This window comes from Nerophis ophidion, linkage group LG29 (assembly GCF_033978795.1).
Source record: "Nerophis ophidion isolate RoL-2023_Sa linkage group LG29, RoL_Noph_v1.0, whole genome shotgun sequence".
Taxonomy (NCBI): domain Eukaryota; kingdom Metazoa; phylum Chordata; class Actinopteri; order Syngnathiformes; family Syngnathidae; genus Nerophis; species Nerophis ophidion.
The window spans coordinates 13,683,378-13,703,816 of record NC_084639.1 but is presented as its reverse complement, the minus strand read 5'-3'; the positions used below and the strand labels follow the sequence as shown (position 1 = coordinate 13,703,816).

Genomic DNA, 20,439 nt, shown 5'->3' with positions numbered 1-20,439 from the left:
CAAGCTATTGAATACCGGTATGCTAAAAAGAACAGTAAGCGGCTATGTTTTATTAATATACCGTAGCTGCGTCTGTCAAACATGAGTCATTAAATGACTCCCGCCTACTGGTGGTAGAGGGCGCTAGTGATCCTTCTTGCGACTACTTGGCTGCAGAAGAAGTGACAACGAGTGACGTGATATGTGCTAGGACGGATATGACGCGGGGGGTGCACGACGGACCTTTTAGGATGTAACACTCCTATGCTGGCTTTTTAAACAACCACCCTGAAATAAAGCATGTTCCAGTCCTAAATACCCAGTGTATTATTTATACAATAACACTTCATGGTGGCAGCGGTGGGATAAAGAGATCACCCACGGAGCAGAACGGGAGGGGGAGTTGTCCGAGGATGATTCTGTCGTCCCCCTCACTTGAGGAGCCGAGCAAACTGATAGCAGTTTTCTAAACTGGACTTTCAATCGAAGCAGGAGGTAATAAAAGAAGATCTCCATCAAGACAGAGAGACTTTTAAAACTGAAGAAAGATAAGGAAGACTTCTATAAACAAGTTATCGATGCTTTTGATCAGAAGGAGCTTCATTTATAAGTAAAGGTAAGACCATAATAACGTTTTTTTTATTAAATGTGCTTTTCATGATGGTATCCTTACATCACACTCAAATTTTTACTGCTTGCCTTTGGTAAGCGCAGGAGTGAGAAGAGGTTTTAAATTACTGTAATTAGCGCCCCGGCGGCAATTCAAGGAAATACGGTATTTGCTTTGCTATGGAAGTGTTTTCCCACTCCAGACTGGGCCTCAACAGGAGCCCAGTCTAGATTGTATTTTTTTATCTCATTCTCCCCCAGCGTTTACCTTTTTCCCATCTTTTACGGGGCGCCTTGTGGCGACCCATCGGCGTTCCTGTTCTGTATCCCTGTACACTGTTTGTTTGTCTAATCTTGAACAGGTCTGTGCTGAAAACAAAGTTTAGTTGTACTTTGCGCAATGAGAATAAAAACCTATCTACCTACCTACCTACCTACCTACCTACAGGTGTGTCAATCAGCGCACCACACTGACTGTGACGAGGCAGGGGGAAGTACACAGGAAGTGGAGACAACAGGGAGGAGAGAGCGCCGAGACTGACAAAACCCAAAACACAAGAAAACAATATACGAAGTCTTACCTGTTATGGATTACTAAATGGAGGTGACGGAAAACAGACACCAGGTGGCAGTAATCTTCAATTTATTATATATATAAAGTCAATTTATGTATAATACTATCAAACAATACTACCAAATAAACTAAGGAAATGGAGTGTGTCAAACCCAAGTGTGAATGTGTGTTACTATGTGTGTAGATTAACTGAAGTGTGTGTTACCAAGGTGTTGACGAGATCGAAGGAACGTCCCGGGGGACAGGCAGGTGATCCGGGGTACACGCGGCGGTCCGTGGGGCTGAGAAGGGCCTCAAGAGGTCCGAGTCCAAAGTGGGGGTCGAGGATTGAGGGAGGCAGTCAGAGTCCAGAGTGAGATGCGGGGAAAAGAGGGACGCACAGCTCTCTTTCCAGGCGACGGAAGTACTGCGGGGGCGACACAAGAAAACACACTGAGAACACAAAGAGGCAGAACACAGGGAGAGCAGGATCACATAAAGCAGGATGACACTTTGTGCCCACATTGTATGTTTCATATGTTTTTAGGTGCTATTTACTGCCTGCAGACTTCTGAGTTTTAGCGGCCTCTAATCAGCTGCGTAAAGTTGCAAACAGCATTTGTAATACAATCGTTGCACTGTGACTCCACACAGCAGTAATAGGCTGACTAAAAAATGTTTAGTACCTTTTTATTTACATTACATTTTAATCAGCATACATGAACATAGTGGACATTTCCAAATCAGCACAAAAATACAACTCGGATTTCAATAGTTTCCATCGATAGGCTTACACCTTGCATCTTTCTAAAACAATAAATCTAGGGTCCTCCAGGTTCATTTCCATAAATGTGTTTCAATTCTATAAACAGTTTTGACACAAATTCCTCGAAAAAAAAATCACAATTTCACTGACATAGAATCAACATGTTCCTACCTCGTCTTCTAGTCTCAGTTGTCATTTTATCACGGGGGAAAAGTAAAGATAATGAAAATGTAAAATAAAAAATAGTAGCAGACTGTGTATCAGAGCACATTTTAATTTTGTGTGGTGAGGATTGAGTCATGAAGACACACGTCAGTGTACGTGCTGAATTCCTCTGCTGCCCTCGTATTTGTCTGCCTCGATCCGTCAGTTTTCCTGGAGACAAAGGTCGGCATGGAATAAACCAAAGAGTCCTCGTCTCTCTGAGGAAACAAGTCATTTGTGACATGAAAAGAAGCTGAAAAACAAGCAAAGATGCATAAAACGTTTCTGCAAACTTCTTTATACCTGCTGGGAGCGACTGAATGTTTCATCGAGTGTTTGTGGACCAGCTGAAAATTTGAAGAAAAAGCTTGAAAGAACAATCTAATGATTGATAATGCGCTTTTTTTTTTTTTTTTTTTTTACCTTTGCAGCAAAAACAGTTTTTTGTCCTGATCTTGTTGATGAGGAAGGCTAACATAAAGAAACCTAAGGCCAAAGCAGAACTCAAGACAAAGATAACATACTTGTATGAATTGCAGCTGCTGGAATCTGAACGGTTGTGATTAAAAAAAACAACTGTTAATATTTATATAGCAACAAACTTTAATGATGATTATGTCAATACAGATGAATAAATTCTTACCTTCAATGTTGACTTTTGTTGGATTTCCCATGAACATCCTCCCACATGTGACCACAGCACACAAGTAAGTTCCAGCATCAGAGGAGTTGATGTTCTTTTTGAAAGTGTGGACACATTTCTGTGTGGAATTATCTTTGATCTTGCATTCGCCATAAACAAAGCTGGGATGGACACTTTCTGGTCCAGTTCTGAACCAGGACACTTTGTGTCCATCCTGACAGATGTCATTCCCAGAGTGGGAGAGGACTGAGCACTGCAACTTCACAGGCGGTCCTGGTTGGACTTCAGAGACAACAGACACGGAGGGTTCTGGTTCTGGGAAGAGTGCAAGACAAATTGAAGTCTTTCAGCACTCTGTGACTTTGATTCCACAGACCCACATTCACTTCTGTTGACATCTTGAAGGTAAAAAATAATGTGATGTGTTAATGCAGAGGTTATATTTCTTGTAGTGCATGTAAAATCACAATAAAATATTATTTGTACATTTGGACATTTGCAGGCTGAATTATTGAACAAGTGGTCAAGTTCACATTGGTATCTATAAACAGAAGGTATGTCACAAAGTACGGAGAATGTATTCTTCAAACAGTCTTCTAATTATTTGTCATATTTACCTGTGATCTGAAGGAATGTTCCATTTAAAATCCTGAGTTGATCTAATCGTATTCTGAAACAGTAGTATATCGCCATATCACTTTTCTCTACTTGACTTATTGTCAAAACAAATGTCTCTTGTTCCTTTTTGCCTGTGATGCAATGCTTAGTATTTGATGTTAAAGGGTCTGAACTGTATAATGTTGTTGACTTCAAAACTTCAGGAGAGTTTCCAGAAACAAATCGGATCCAAAATACGTGTCGGACATTCGTAGTTGTCCCTACGGAACATGTCAGAGAGACACTGTGTCCAGGTCTAACAGTCTGAGTGGAAAAAGTGTAAGCACCTGCACATTCTGCTGAGAAAAAAGAAGACACATTAATAAGAGTCATGTACAGTATGAACATGTCTCCATTGGAACTGAGCATGGACTTACCTCCACTTTGGAGCAGGAGCAGCAGATGAAGCACGATCCACATTTTCTCCTCTCATTTGACCAAGTGAACATCAGACCATGTAGACAGTATCTTAAGATTATTGACTTGAACCGCATCAAACCAAATGGGAGGGAACTATTTTGCTGCTATCTCATTGGCTCATCAGTGCTGCCTCTACCTCAGTGGAAATATGTTCACCCAAACGTCTCTTTGTTCCTTTTTCTCACAGTGGTTCTATTTGTTTGCTACTTTTAATAACTCTGCAGTATTTTTGTAGCAAAGGAAACTTTTATTTCCAGGGATATTTTATGAATATCAATATATTATTATTCTACAGCATCTGTGCTGGATTTTGCTAAAACTCGAATGAATTTATTTCATTATCAAAGGCAACCAAAACAATGATTTTTTATTTACCTTCCATGCCGAATGTAAATAATATTGAATTTCCATTTAGTCCCAGAATATTTTGGTTGGCTGTTGTGATGGTGCATCTGGAATGATCCAAAAATGCATGTAATAATGCATGAAAATAAATACATTGCAATAAATTATACATATAAGATATATATTATTAATACAACAAAAAATATCAAACAAATCATTTAAATATGTTTTAATCAGCCTATTAAGTCATCCATCAGCTTTAAAATTATAATATGATGTTGCTTGAATGAGCGATGTCTAATATTTCTATTTTTGACAGTACGGATTCTTCCCGCCTCCAAAGACATGCACCTGGGGATAGGTTGATTGTTAACACTAAATTGGTCCTGGTGTGTGAATGTGAATGGTTGTCTGTCTTAGGTGGTAACTTGTCCAGGGTCTACCTAGACCTAATAGTGTACTGGGGCACACCTGGGGCACAAATAATTCATGTGAGCGTGCAAAGCGCGCAAGCAAAAACATTTGTAGCACTTATTTATCATAAAAAATACATAAATAGTGCTTTAAACTATGAAATCATATCAGATTATGTTGTATGGATCTTTGATTAACCACCTGAAATTAACTAATGCATTTGACCTACTTGTGCAATTTTTTACTCCAGACTTTTAAACTGCTACTGGTAAAAGCAAAAAGGAATCTTTTTGAAATATTTATTGCAGTAATCATTTGCAAATTTAACATCTACAAAAGTAAAACAAAAAATAAAGCACCACTACATCTCTGGGTTCTTTTATATTATTTAATTTCCATTTATGGCAACGTGGCTAATCCTATTTCAGATACACAAAACTATAAAATATACACAAAACAATAAAGCCACAGTAGTAGAATAAATGAACAACTGTTGTGTGTCTGTTCAGGGAATCATTTTCTGAGAAGTAAAACTGTAACGTCTCCTTTTCATTTTTGCAAAGTGGTCAATCACTCTGGACAAACATGGAAATATTACAGTAACTGTTATACAGTTGACCAGTGCTTCCCAACTGCTGGGTCGTGACATAAAAGTGGATTGTGTGTCATTTTCAGTGAGTTGCAGTCACATGTGTGCATGAAAAAAAAAAAAGTTTAGGGAAAAAAAATCAAATTGTGGCAACAAAACCAGATATTTTTAGCCATTTTTCTAGTGACCATTAGTGAGTATTTTATCAAAAGGCAAATTGACTAACAAGTTGGAGGAGGACTCAGGACAGACATGGAAATATATTTTTTTTAAATCTAAATGGGGCAACAAAACCCGATATTTTCAGCCATCTTTCTGAAAACAAATACAGAAATGTTACTATTTTTTCTGGAAACAAAACCAAATGTTTTAGCTGTAGCCATTTTTCTGGTGACAAAAGAAGATTATTTTAGTCAAAGTCACACCGATTAACAAGACAAGTCTACTGTGCTATTTTTCTGTGAAATGAACTTGAATGATTTAAAAATTTGGCTCACGACTTGATGATATGGAAAAATGTTTTTCTTCCTGAAGATAAACCATTTGAGAAGCACTCAACTCACACATGCTTACTCCAAATCATCATTGATGCAGAACCAGCAGACAATAACCAACATTATGTTTCATGTTCATTGGAAATTCCCCCGACAGCTCGTACAGCAAATGAATATGTTTGTCTTGATACAAGGAATAACGTTAGCTAACTTAGCATCAACTTAAGACAATGATGTTGCCTAGCTAGCTAGGACTTAACTTACATCTCTCATTCCTCGCTGCTTCATCCCTGCTGGGGCGAATAACATTCTTAAATCCATCTAGGAGTTACAGTTTGAGTCAAATCAAAACCAAAATAATATAATTAACAAATTGTTGTTGGCTAACGTTACCTACCTCACGCAGTGATTCTCATCCCCTCTCTCTCTCTCTCTCTCTCTCTCTCTCTCTCTGTGTGTCTTTCTCTCTCTCTCTCTCTCTTTCTCTCTCTCAACTGAAGTCTTGATCCACACGTGAATAAATTACCATATTAAGTAGCCATGTGCTCATTGTTACGTGGAGTGAATACAGTAGCAATCAATTACCATACTAAGTAGTATGTGCGCTGTTGTCTATGTTATGTAGACTTAAAACTCTGAAGTGTTTTTTTTATTGGTGAAATTTTTACTGGGGCACTGCAGATCAACACTGGGGAACGTGCCCCAGTGAAATCTGTCTGGCGACGCCACTGGCTGAGAGAAGAAAACAGGTGTCGCCAATCATAATCACTCATGCAGTTAAGAGGACGTGCCATGAAACCAATTTGATTTGATTGTAACGTTTCTACATCACCAACATTGATAATGCATGTATATAATGTATGTATACTTTTGACCCAGCAGATTTGCTCACATTTTCAATAAACCCAGAATAAAATAATAAAAGAACCAAACCTCATGATTTTGTTTTTCTCCAAACAGTCTATCACAAAAAAATAAAAGTTGTAGAAATAATTGGATAGTCAAGATGGCGCCATGACATTATGTTCTTTACAACTGTATATAAACTTTTGACCACGACTGTATAATTATGGAAATATTTTCTGCCGTTGCAATTAACTATTTCAGATGTTTAGCGAGCCCCTCTGATGACTTGAAGTACACAATGAAAACCGAAATGTTAACTGATGCATGTCGTGTGTGTGAAGCCACAAACGATGAAAAAACTGCACATGTTTAACAGCGACATGACAGACGGAAGCTGTGGCGGGCCTTTGACCATCCACTCGACTTGTTTACTCAGAAGAGTGTTCAAGGGCAGGAAACGGGAGGAGGGGCTTAAATCTTTTTTTGTCACAGAAGAGGTATGATTATAATTTTTATTTGTGTTGAAACTTTTAGACCAGTCTAGTCAACTAGTTTATTTTTTTCAAAGCTAAGGCCAGACTAGTCATTTCACAATTGAGTTATTTTATATTTCAAGTCAACGCAACTGGAAACGCTGAGAGCAGAGATCGCTTTCTTGAGCTTCAAGCTCACGTTCAAGAAAGTTGCTCCCTGCCCTCTCTTCAAATGTAACTGGCTGAGTTTCAGGCCTGCGGTGAAAGATGCTTTCACCCCCAACTGTCTCACAAAGTACTACGCTTCCCTCCCACACCAGACCTACCTCAACATAAAAAAAAGCATACAATGAAGACCGACACAGTTTTTTTGGGAGTATGTACTGTATTTTTCGGAGTATAAATCGCGCCGGAGTATAAGTCCCACCTGCCGAAAATGCATCATAAAGAAGGAAAAAAAACATATATAAGTTGCCTTTTTGGGGGAAATTTATTTGATAAAACCCAACACCAAGAATAGACATTTGAAAGGCAATTTAAAATAAATAAAGAATAGTGAGCAACGGGCTGAATAAGTGTACGTTATATGAGGCATAAATAACCAACTGAGAAGGTGCCTGGTATGTTAACGTAACATATTATGGTAAGAGTCATTTAAATAACTATAACATATAGAACATGCTATACGTTTACCAAACAATCTGTCACTCTTAATCGCTAAATCCCATGAAATCTTATACGTCTAGTCTCTTACGTGAATGAGCTAAATAATATTATGTGATATTTTATGGCAGGGGTCACCAACCTTTTTGAAACCAAGAGCTACTTCTTGGGTACTGATTAATGCAAAGGGCTACCGGTTTGATACACACTTAAATTAATTGCCGGAAATAGCCAATTTTCTCAATTTACCTTTAATAAATAAATCTATATATATGTATAAAAAAAAGGGTATTTCTGTCTGTCATTCCGTCATACATTTTTTTTCCTTTAACGGAAGGTTTTTTGTAGGGAAAAAATGATGAAAAAAACACTTAATTGAACAGTTTAAAAGAGGCGAAAACACGAAAAAAATCAAAATTACATTTAAAAATACATATTTTATCTTCAATTTCCACTCTTTTAAAAAAAAAATTCAACCGAAAAAAATGAAGAGAAAAACTACCTAATTCGAATCTTTTAAAAAAAATAATTTATGGAACATATTAGTAATTTTTCCTGATTAAGATTAATTTTAGAATTTTGATGTCATGTTTTAAATAGGTTAAAAATCCAATCTGCACTTTATATAACAAATTGGACCAAGCTATATTTCTAACAAAGACAAATCACTATTTCTTTTAGATTTTCCAGAGCAAAAATGTTAAAAGAAATTCAAAATACTTAGAAATAAGATTTAAATTTGATTCTACAGATTTTCTAGATTTACCGGAATTATTTTTTTGAATTTTAATCATAACATGTTTGAAGAAATATTTAACAAATATTCTTCGTCGACAAAACATAAGCTAAAATGAAGAATTGAATTAAAATGTATTTATTATTCTTTACAATAAAAAAAAATACTGATTTAAATTGTCAGGAAAGAAGAGGAAGGAATTTAAAAGGTAAAAAGATATATGAGTTTAAAAATCCTAAAATCATTTTAAAGGTTGTATCTTTTCTCTAAAATTGTCTCTCTGAAAGTTATAAGAAGCAAAGTAAAAAAAATAAATGAATTTATTCAAACAAGTGAAGACCAAGTCTTTAAAATATTTTCTTGGATTTTCAAATTCTATTTGAGTGTTGTCCCTCTTAGAATCAAACATGTCGAGCAAAGTGAGACCAGCTTGCTAGTAAATAAATACAATTTAAAAAATAGAGGCAGCTCACTGGTAAGTGCTGCTATTTGAGCTATTTTTAGAACAGGCCAGTGTGCGACTCATCTGGTCCTTACGGGCTACCTGGTGCCCGCGGGCACCGCGTTGGTGACCCCTGTTTTACGGTAATGTATTAATAATTTCACACATAAGTCGCTCCTGAGTACAAGTCGCACTCCCGGCCAAACTATGAAAAAAACTGCGAATTATAGTCCGAAAAATACAGTATATGGCTGAATGAGCATGTATCGAACTCCTCGGTCGCCTTGGACGTATCCTCGCTCATCAATGCGGACTGGACCCTGGCCGAGAGTTGGTGGGCGGCTGACGTTGGAGTCAGGTTTCCTGGTTGCTTTGTTGGGTCTGCTCCGGTCTCTGGCCATGCTCCCCCCACCCCAGCAGACGATGACGTGGAACAGCGTAAGGCCACCACAGTGTATATGTTTATTTTTTGTCGTCGTTTTATTTTTGTGGCTGTGTGTAGAAGTGGCTGGTTGCATTAGCTCTGCTCTTTTAATGTATTTAATTTGTGTAATTTGATGTTTCCCTCTCACACACATGTTTATGTGTGCTATTGCTATGATGTTTTTTCTCCTTAGCCTCACTCTGGACCGCCTCGCCAGGGGCCCAAGCTTAGACTGAACTTTTTTTTACTCACCTGTACCTGTTCCAAAATCACATTACCTCTTTGTAACCCTGCTTCGGCTTGTGTCGAATAAAAGGAGTATCTGTGGTACTTCAAAGAAACCCATGAAGACTTTGTATTTGTGGATATATTTATTTATTTATTATTTTTTTTAATCCAATGCGGCCCCAGGGTAGAAATGTTAAAGGGCTACTGCTATTTTTGTTTTTTTTATTTTTCTTTTGTTCAAAATTATTTTGAAAGACATGACAACCTTTTTTTTTAATGCATTCTAACTTGTAAATAAATGCGATCAAATGTCCGCTTACAATGGAGCCTATAAGAGTTGCTCTATATTCTGCCTCTAAAACCCTTAAAAAAAACATCCGAACACCTTCATTATGGTTTTATACACATTATGTAAGTGTATAAAAATGTAAACGTGTATAAAAATAATAATTAAAAAAAACATTAAAAAAACATTTAAAAAATAAATAAATAATATATATATATATATATATATATATATATATATATATAGTATCAAGCACATTTATAATAACATTTAATATTTCCGTATTTTGATCATTTCAAGCATACGCGGTGCATTAATTTAAAAAATACAGCACGACATTCACTTTTGTTTTTAAAAATCACTGATTAAAACTCACTTCAGACTTCATGAGAGCCAACAAACATAATAAAGCATCACTCACTGTACAATGTCTGCTGTCGTTGAAATTCCAACTGCTAGGATGTTATATATATTCCCATTTAGATGAAGAATGACTCATAATTGTGAAAAAGGGGTACCAACTTGTCGAAGTACGTCCTCATCCTTCTACTGTCCAGGTGAAAGGCATGATTTATGATCTAGGAAGAAGTTTGACGAGCAAGGAAACGAGGAGGCAGCTGATCAGTCGATGATGTCAACATTGGCACGGAAGCTGCTGATCACGACGCCGCTATAAATAGTTTGTCTGCGTTAGCGCTTATAGTAACTATATCACTAATACCGGGTTAATATTCCAGTCACAAAATGTAAATAAAGTTAAAGTACCAATGATTGTCACACACAATCTTGGTGTGGCAAAATTATTTTCTGCATTTGACCCATCACCCTTGATCACTCCCTGGGAGGTGAGGGGAGCAGTGGGCAGCAGCGGGGCCGCGCCCGGGAATCATTTTTGGTGTTTTAACCCCCAATTCCAACCCTTGATGCTGAGTGCCCAGCAGGGAGGTAATGAGTCCCATTTTTATAGTCTTTGGTATGACTTGGCCGGGGTTTGATCTCTAACTACTAGGCCACTGAGTAGGTTGGAGTATTGTCTGCGCTTTTTCGATGTTTTCATTGGGTTTTAATGAGTGGAACAAAGGACTCCATAAGAAATTAATGCATTAAAAAAAAAAAAAAATCCATCCTGATTGATTAAGGTATGGCAGAGCCTTGCATTTCTCGGTTGGAATAGGTACAGCTGGTTTCTCAGCTGAGAGGCTTCGAGTAGCAGGAAAATGGGTGAAGTCTTGTTTTCGCACTTGTCCAGCAAGAACCTCAAATGCTCTAACATGGGAATCAGTGTCACGGACTGAATTTCCTTTCCCCTGGAGCTGTAAATTGAGGCCATTTAGAATTTATGTCAAATCTGTTAAAAAAAAGTCCCATTTCCACTGTGTGTCAATCAGCTCTGTCAGGAGAAAAGCATTGATTTTGGCGGGTTGCTGCTCAAAAAACGCTGAAAAATCTGCCCCGGCTCAACCTTTCGACTCGAGTGGTAAGAAAAAAAAAAGTTCTGTAGTTTTACTTTGTACTAGCCAGAGACTGACAAACGGACTGGAAAGTTTGGTTGGACATATTTCCACTGAGGTAGAGGCGGAACAGATGAGCCAATGAGATAGCAGCAAAATAGTTCCCTCCCATTTGGTTTGATGTGTTTCGAGTCAAGATTCTTAAGATGCTGTCTACATGGTCTGATGTTCACTTGGTCAAACGAGAGGAGAAAATGTGGATCGTGCTTCATCTGCTGCTCCTGTTCCAAAGTGGAGGTAAGTCCATGCTCAGTTCCAATGGAGACATGTTCATACTGTACATGACTCTTATTAATATGTCTTCTTTTTTCTCTTCAGCATGTACAGGCGCTTACACCTTTTCCACTCAGACTCTCGGACCTGGACAAAATGTCAGTCTGATATGCCCCCACGAGAAAACTCTGGATGTTGAATACTTATTTTGGATCCGACTGATTTCTGGAAACACTCCTGAAATTCTAGCCGCAAAGCCATCTTTAGACGCAGGACCTGGTTCTGTTGAACCCGAGACATTGATCCAACGGCCGCGCTTCACGGCCAGAAAAGAAACAGGAACTTTTGTTCTGGAAATGAGTGATCTACAGAAAAGTGACAGGGCTTCCTACTTCTGCTTGAAAGTGAACAGAACTAACATGACCTTTTTAAATGCAACATTTCTTCATATCACAGGTGAGAATCTCCACAATAGCTATACTTTAGGACAGCAAATCCAGAAAAATACTTTAAAGAAAGGTAATAAATGTGATTGGAATTGATTGATTGAGGGAAATAATTATTTGATCTACCTACCAGCAAGAATTCAAACCCAGCAAGAAGCTGATGACAAATCAGAAATGGGGTGAGGAGCCGGGTCACCTTGAAGGAGCTCAGAGTAGAGAAACTTCTCCTTCGCATAGTTAGCATGTATGTGTGCCACCTCGGCACTTCTTTAGTGAGGTGTTCCAGGCATGCCCTGCTGGATCGAAGCCCCATAGTAAAATGATAGGATACACTGGAGGGATAGTGTCTCTTGGTAGGCCTAGAACGTCTCAGGTTCTCTCCGGTGGAACTGGAAGAGCTGGTACGAGACCAGGAGTCTGGGCCTCCCTGCTGAAACTGATTTGGCCTGTAAGGATTTTGTCTGTGAGAAAGATTGACTGAATTACACAAGAGGAGGCTGTTAATGATGTCAATGGTGTTGGGACCACCGAGTCACCAAGAGAACTAAGACTTCTCTCCAATGTATCACCCCCCCCCCCTGATCTTAAGGACACACTGCAAAAAGTCAGTGTTCAAAAACAATAACAAAAAATACAAAAATGAGGGGTATTTTACTTGAACTAAGCAAAATTGTCTGCCAATAGAACAAGAAAATTTGGCTCGTCAAGACTTTCCAAAACAAGTAAAATTAGCTAACTTCAATGAACCCAAAAATACCTCAAAATAAGTATATTCTCACTAATAACAAGTGTACTACTACAGTATTTGAGTACAAATTTTCTATTGTTTCATTAAAATAAATACGGCAAAGTCATTTGGCTGTCATCTGTTTTAATATGAGAAACAATTGTGTCAAAGTCATGATTTTGTTTTACATTCTTGAAATAAGAATTTCTTACTTTAAAAAGTAGTTTTCTACTTGTAAATGTTGATGACACAGCTTTGCAACATTTGATATTCTCGTTTCAAACATGTTTTACTCAATATAGGTCATCAAATCTCAGCTGCAAGCTGTAATATCTTACTGAGATCATTTAGGACCTAAACACTTAAAACAAGTAAAACACTCTAACATAAAATCTTATGTTTGGCCGCGCAAGTCCCAGGATGCCCTAAATGTTCATAACACACCCAGCCGAGTCCCATGGGGAGAGGGGATGAAAGTTGGAAAAGTCAGCAAAAGTCCCAAAAATGTTCAAAATACCTACACAGGTTCGAGTCCCACAAGTTCCGCCGCCGGCCGGGATGCCCAAAATGTCCAGCAAAGTCCCACGGGAAGGTGGGGAGGAAAGTGAGAAAAGTCGGCGAAATATTCAAAAGTCCCACCCGGGTTCGAGTGTGCACTCAAACTCAAACTCGAACAAGGTTGGGACTCGAACCTGAGTAGGTATTTAAAAATTTTGGGGGACTTTTGCCGACTTTTCTCATTTCTCCCCCCTACTTCCCATGGGACTTTGCTGGGTGCGTTTTGGACATTTTTTGTATCCCAGGACTTGTGTGGCCGGCGGCGCGATTCGTGGGACTGGAACCCCGGGGAGGTATTTAGGACACAATTGGGACTTTTGAACATTTTGGCCGCCTTTTACCCCTCTTCTTCCCCGCCTTCCTGTGCACCATTGCTGGGTGTGTTTTGGACACTTGGACAAAAATAGTTTCAAGCATATTTTACTCATAATAGGTCATAAAATGCCGGAAACAAGCTGTAGTATCTTACTGAGATCATTTAGGAGCAAAACCCTTAAAACAAGTAAAAGACTCTAACATAAAATCTGCTTAGTGAGAAGAATTATCTTACCAGACAGAAAATAAGCAAATATCACCCCTATTTGAGATATTTTATCTTACTTAGATTTCAGTTTTTGCAGTGCACATGTGATGTGGTCAGATGAGACTAAATTAGACCATTTTGACATTGACTGTTTGCAGACCGAGAAATACTGAATATTAACCCCAAAACTCCAATGCTAATGTCCAGCTTGGGGTTTGTTTCTCTGCTAAAAGTATGTCCAGGAAGATTTCCTCACATAGAGGGACTGATGAACAATGTACCGTAAAATCTTAGATCAGAAACTCTTGACCTCAGCCAGAATGCCAAGGGATTGGTCTTCTAGTACAGTGGTACTCAAATGGGGGTACGCGTAGCCCTGGGGGTACTTGAAGGTATGCCAAAGGGTACGTGAGATTTTAAAAAAATATTCTAAAAATAGCAACAATTCAAAAATCCTTTTTAAATATATTTATTGAATATTACTTCAACAAAATATGAATGTAAGTTCATAAATGTGAAAAAAAATACAACAATGCAATATTCAGTGTTGACAGACAGTTTTTTTGTGGACATGTTCCATAAATATTGATGTTAAAGATGTATTTTTTGACAAGAAATGTTTAGAATTAAGATCATCAATCCAGATGGATCTCTATTACAATCCCCAAGAGGGCACTTTAAGTTGATGATTACTTCTATGTGTAGAAATCTTTATTTATAATTGAATCACTTGTTTATTTTTCAACAAGTTTTTAGTTATTTCTATATATTTTTTCCAAATAGTTCAAGAAAGACCACTACAAATGAGCAATATTTTGCACTGTTATACAATTTTGTAAATCAGAAACTGATGACATAGTGCTGTATTTTACTTCTTTATCTCTTTTCTTCAACCAAAAATGCTTTGCTCTGATTAGGGGGTACTTGAATTAAAAACATGTTCACAGGGGGTACATCACTGGAAAAAGGTTGAGAACCACTGTTCTAGTACAACCATGAGCAGACTCATACGGACAGGACAACTGAGTGCTATTATCTTGGATTGGCCTGGTTAGTTTAGGGGCTGTAATCTCAGAGGAAAAACCTTCAGGATTTTTTAAAGAGGAGTTGAGTTGAGTTGAGTTGAGTTGAGTTTGTCTTTATTTCAAACATGCATGCATAAAACATGATACATCCCAATTTTCAAGTTTCTCTATTATCGAAGTGGACCAAATCCCTTCTTAGATTTGTGAACCCTGCTGACCAACTACAAAAAACAAGTATGTGTTCTGTGTTTGCCAACAAGGTTTTCCTCACTAAGTACCAAATCATGGTAAACCTCCAAAATCAGCACTCGTCCGATGACGCAGCCCTCAAATATTCAAATGACCATATTTGTATATGCACAACAAGAACTATAACCTCCACATTAACACATTGCAGAACTTTTTGTGCGGAATCAAATAAATAAATATGACTTTGTATCCAGACTTACCGGAACCAGGACAATCTGAAGGTCTGCTTTTGGGTTTCTTGAGTGCTGCTTTGGCCTTAGGTTTCATCATGTCTGCCTTCCTCATCCACAGGATTAGGACAAAAAAGTGGTTTTGCCACAAAGGTAAGAGAAAATACTCATTATTAATCATCCTCAGTAGACAATAATAGACGGCTGTTTCATGCTCAACTTTTCAGCTGGTCTACAAAGACTCGATGAAACGTCCAGTCGTGTCCAGCAGGTAAGAAGGACGTCCGTGGAAAATTTCTGTGCATTTTTGCTTCTTCTTCTCATGTCCCACATGACCTGTTTCCTCAGAGAGACGAGGACTCTTTGGTTTATGCCGTGCCGACCATCGTCAGCAGGAAAGCCGGCAAAACGAGGCAGACAAATACCAGGGCAGCACAGGAATCCAGCACGTACGCCGACGTCCATCTTTGTGACTCAGTTCTCACGATGCAAAATTAAAAAGTGATCTGACACTGCAAAGGGACTCTGGAAATTCTCGTAGGTTAAATGTTGCACTAAGCTGCATTCGCACGTGTGGTTCGGTGCTCTGGTCTGGAACCAACAATCCCAAAAAATATCCTGCAGTTTTCTTGGAGTTCAGTTTTTGACATTGTGGCTGTGCAGTGAAGTACATATGCATAAAGTACAGATTTGAACAAAAATATGGTTAATTCTATCTTTGTCCCCTGTGTTTACTTCCAACATTACTGTGCAACATGCATGTGTATATATATATATATATATATATATATATAGATGATAATGCAATGGTAATAACTGCACACGGTCAATAAAAAACATTTCTTTAGTAATCCTGCTGTGTGGAGTCATTGCAACAATCGTGTTTGCTTGAGCAGGGGAATAAATATGGTCGCACTTTATTTTTTCAAAGGTCAACCACGACAAAGTAGAAATTTTCCATGCAGCATTTGTGTCAGTAGGCCTGAAGAGTGTGTGTGTGTGTGTGTGTGTGTGTGTGTGTGTGTGTGTGTGTGAGTGTGTGTGTGTGTGTGTGTGTGTGTGTGTGTGTGTGTGTGTGTGTGTGTGTGTGTGTGTGTTTGTGTGTGTGTGTGTGTGTGTTTGATTGAGAGGCTGACTTTGAGGAAGTGAGTGATTGGTGGTGCTCTAAGTTGAACAAAAATAGATTTAACCTACAAATTGTAAAAACGGATATTTATTATATAGATATATATACAGAGGTGGGTAGTAACGCGCTACATTTACTCCGTCACATCTACTTGAGTAACTTTTGGGATAAATTGTACTTCTAAGAGTAGTTTTTATGCAACATACTTTTACTTTTACTTGAGTATATTTATAGAGAAGAAACGCTACTTTTACTCCGCTCCATTTATCTACATTCAGCTCACTACTCGATACTTTTTTTTAAATCAATCTGTTAACCTTTGTTTTGGTTTGTAAACAGACCTTCAAAGTAGGATCTACGCATGCCTGCGTTTCACCAATCACATGCAGTCACTGGTGACGTTGGACCAATCAAACAGAGCCAGTTGGTCACATGACCGTCACATGTAGAACCCGACTTAAACAAGTTGAAAAACTTATTCGGGTGTTACCATTTAGTGGTCAATTGTATGGAATATGTACTGTACTGTGCAATCTACTAATACAAGTCTCAATCAATCAATCAATCAATCAATCAATCAATCAATCAATGCCTACTGAGGCTATGGTGCTATTAATTTATTGTGGCTCAATATACCTTATTTTAATGTACTATTATTTGATGTATATCATTGTTATAGTTGCTTAAGAGATATTCCTGACTTTGAATTTGCTCATTGCTATTTTTATGTTTTTGTGCATTATTTGTTGCCGTAATCATTAAACAAACAGGTTACTCATCAGTTACTCAGTACTTGAGTAGTTTTTTCACAACATACTTTTTACTTTTACTCAAGTAAATATTTGGGTGTCAGGCTTGGGCTTCCATTGTGTGTGCTCCTTCGACGCAGAGGGATTACAGGACGAGCCAGGCGTGAATTAAGGTACATGATGTTTTATTAGGGATTCTAAATACAAAAATAAACAAACTAAGGGCGCACACAAGGAGGTATAAAACTTGGCTACAAAATATAAACAGGAAACAAAAACACTTGCTCTATTGGCATGAATGAACTAAGAACAGAAACAGCACGATGGCATGACTATAAACAACTAAAACAAAACACTTACTGTGACAACAAAACCAGGAGGCAAAAATAGCAAGGTGCGTGGCAGGTGATCGTGGGCATGGAGAATGAAAGTTGGTGTGAAGATCCCAGGACGAAGACAAGAAAAAGAGTGACTTAAATAGCTGTGATGATTAGTGAAAACAGGTGAGGCTGAGAACAGGGACGTGACAGGTGAAAACTAATGAGGTTGGCATGGAAACAAACAAAACCAGGAAGTGCAAAACGTGACTGATTGTCCAAAATCAAAAACATAACATGACAAAACAAAACATGATCCATAGGTGTGACATTGGGTGACTACTCCTTACTTTTACTTGAGCAATAAATCTCTAAAGTAACAGTACTCTTACTTGAGTACAATTTCTGGCTACTCTACCCACCTCTGTATGTATATATATGTGTATATATGTATGTATATATAGTTATGTATATATATATATATATATACACAATACGTTTTAGAGATGTCCGATAGTTTTGGACTGCCGATATTAAATGCTTTAAAAAATGTAATATCGGAAATTAGCGGTATTGGTTTAAAAATTATCTGTATCGGTTACAAAAAGTAAAATTTCTGACTTTTTAAAACGCCGCTGTGTACAGGACGTAGGGAGAATTACAGAGCGTCAATGAACCTTAAAGGCACTGCCTTTGCTTACCGGCCGAGTCACATGATATCTACGGCTTTTCACACACACATGTGAATGCAAAGCATACTTGGTCAACAGCCATACAGGTCACACTGACAGTGGACGTATAAACAACTTTAACACTGTTACAAATATGCGCCACACTGTGAACCCACACCAAACAAGAATGACAAACACATTTCGGGAGAACATCCGCACCGTAACACAGCATAAACACAACAGAAGAAATACCCAGAACCCCTTACAGCACTAACTCTTCTGGGACGCTACAATATACACCTCAGCTACCCCCTAACCTCCCACCTCAACCTCCTCATACTCTCTCAGGGAGAGCATGTCCCAAATTCCAAGATGCTGTTTTGAGGCATGTTAAAAGAAATAATGCACTTCGTGACTTCAATAATAAATATGTCAGTGCCATGTTGGCATTTTTTTCCAGAATTTGAGTTGATTTATTTTGGAAAACCTTGTTACATTGTTTAATTCATCCAGCGTGGTATCACAACAGAATTAGGCATAATAATGTGTTAATTCCGCGTCTGTATGTGTCAGTATCGGTTGATATCGGAATCGGTAATTAAGAGTTGGACAATATCGGAATATCAGATATCGTAAAAAAAACCATTATCGGACATCTCTTATATATATATATATATATATATATATATATATATATATATATATATATATATATATATATATATATATATATATGTCCATCCATCCATCCATCCATCCATTTTCTACCGCTTATTCCCTCTGGGGTCGCGGGGGGCGTTGGTGCCTATCTCAGCTACAATCGGGCGGAAGGCAGTGTACACCCTGGACAAGTCGTCATCCAAACAATACCCCGTTTGTTGACAAGAAGATATGACAGCCATGCAAGCACATTCAATCTCTTTATTAAGCAGAAGTAACACAATCCGGTAAAAAGATTCAAAAGAGCCGGCGTCAGAGTGCGCTGCTAAGTGCTACAGCAAAGAAACACAGCTCTGTTGAAACCCTCGATGATGTCACACGTCACTAGTGTCAGAGTTATTTGTTGTTGAACCCCAAGATGCAGAGATGGAGGCAGGCATGGAATGTGAAAACATGATTTAATTAAATACTAAGACAAAAACAAAACCAAAAGGGTACAAACACAAAGCGCGCATGAGGCGGATAATCAAACAAAAGGAGCTAGCCTGGGAGCTAGAAAATAACGAACAGGAGCTTAGGGTTGAAGCTAGCGGGTAGCGAACATGCAAACAGAAGTCGTACTTGTATAATGAAAAATAAAACGGAAGCAGGGAACAAAAAACAGTAAGCTACAAACATCAACTCAATATAGCTGCAAAGACAAGGTACGACACGACAGGAGCGATAACACATCACAAGAGCGACTAGACGTGACATCGACAAGACAATACAAATGACAATACAATGATCCAGCAACTGACACAAGACAAAGAAGGTACAAATAGGAGCCGGCTGATTGGCAACGGGTGTGGCCAGATGCCAATCAGCCGCAGCTGAAGGGGAACACAGCACTCAGGGAACAAGACAGGAAGCTAACAAAATAAGAGCACTAGACAGGAACTAAGGACAGGAAATGCTAAACACACTGAGGAGGAACACAGCACTCAGGGTGTGGTCTGTGCGCCTCCTGCAGGAATGGGGTGTGTATGGCCCGTTCTCAAAGCCAGCGGCAGGTGAGTGGATTGCCCAGCTGGATCTTGTTATCAAATCACCAGCAGCCTTTACTAGCAGCAATCGGGCCGAGACAAGTTATTGGAGTTGGAGCCAGAGAGAGAGAGAGAGAGAGAGAGACACGGACAGAAAGAGGGAAGACCAGAGACACGCCGGACTGGAAAGTCATGAATATATTTCTGGAAAGCAATCCATACTTGTGCGTATGTCAATAAAAACTTGCTCATACCTGTACACCGTGCTCAAGACAGATCCATCGAACTCAGGAGAACCCACCACAAGCAAAGACAATACCAGTAGTCAATTACATTTTTGGTAAAGTAACAAGTAGCTATAATTAAATATATTTTTTAAGTAGTTTTCAGACCACTGGTTGTAATACTAGCAAGGAGCAAACTGATTATGAATTCCGCTTGTGAATTCTGTGTAAACAACAGTAGTGGTTCATGGTTCTCAATGCAACCTTGTGGAGTAGATTTTTAAAAAGGACACAAAGGTCTCCTACAGCCACAGCTGGTAATGCCAAGGTGTTTTGCCTCTGTGTTGATTAGTAAAAATGAATGAATTGATAAATAAATACATCACGCATCAGGCGATGTTTATAGACTCAGAGATTACTGAATAGAGATGTAATTAAATCGTGAATTGTAGTTCGTTATACTTGGAGTGGAAC

The 20,439-nt window shown here is 38.4% G+C and overlaps 2 protein-coding genes across 6 annotated transcripts; one reads left to right on the top strand and one right to left on the bottom strand.

The window, feature by feature from the left end:
* Positions 1-1,815: 1,815 nt before the first annotated feature.
* Positions 1,816-15,638, bottom strand: LOC133546086 (uncharacterized). Of its 5 annotated transcripts, none has more exons than XM_061891927.1 (6): positions 15,414-15,638; positions 15,224-15,299; positions 2,755-3,069; positions 2,535-2,660; positions 2,415-2,458; positions 1,816-2,329 (listed from the first exon to the last, which is right to left on the bottom strand). In XM_061891927.1, the coding sequence occupies exons 2-6, from the start codon at positions 15,291-15,293 to the stop codon at positions 2,180-2,182; spliced, it is 705 nt and encodes a 234-aa protein (XP_061747911.1). In that variant the 5' UTR covers positions 15,294-15,299; positions 15,414-15,638; the 3' UTR covers positions 1,816-2,179. The 5 variants fall into 5 exon arrangements, with proteins under 5 accessions (XP_061747911.1, XP_061747908.1, XP_061747907.1 ...); XM_061891924.1 differs by lacking the exons at positions 15,224-15,299; positions 15,414-15,638 and adding exons at positions 3,372-3,707; positions 3,789-3,876; XM_061891923.1 differs by lacking the exons at positions 15,224-15,299; positions 15,414-15,638 and adding exons at positions 3,372-3,710; positions 3,789-3,854.
* On the top strand, positions 11,392-15,990 carry LOC133546091 (uncharacterized). Its single transcript, XM_061891932.1, has 5 exons — positions 11,392-11,519; positions 11,601-11,951; positions 15,315-15,346; positions 15,421-15,464; positions 15,542-15,990. Exons 1-5 carry the CDS (start codon positions 11,429-11,431, stop codon positions 15,696-15,698), a joined length of 675 nt encoding a protein of 224 aa, XP_061747916.1. The 5' UTR covers positions 11,392-11,428; the 3' UTR covers positions 15,699-15,990.
* Positions 15,991-20,439: the final 4,449 nt, after the last annotated feature.

Coding starts and splice junctions, on each gene's coding strand:
- LOC133546086 (XM_061891923.1), bottom strand. CDS start 3,831: ATGTGGATCGTGCTTCATCTGCTGCTCCTGCTCCAAAGTGGAG. Junction 3,711..3,788: donor GCTCCTGCTCCAAAGTGGAG/GTAAGTCCATGC, acceptor CTTTTTTCTCAG/CAGAATGTGCAGGTGCTTAC. Junction 3,070..3,371: donor AACATTCCTTCAGATCACAG/GTAAATATGACA, acceptor CACTCTTCCCAG/AACCAGAACCCTCCGTGTCT.
- LOC133546091 (XM_061891932.1), top strand. CDS start 11,429: ATGCTGTCTACATGGTCTGATGTTCACTTGGTCAAACGAGAGGAGAAA. Junction 11,520..11,600: donor GCTCCTGTTCCAAAGTGGAG/GTAAGTCCATGC, acceptor TTTTCTCTTCAG/CATGTACAGGCGCTTACACC. Junction 15,465..15,541: donor CGTCCAGTCGTGTCCAGCAG/GTAAGAAGGACG, acceptor CTGTTTCCTCAG/AGAGACGAGGACTCTTTGGT.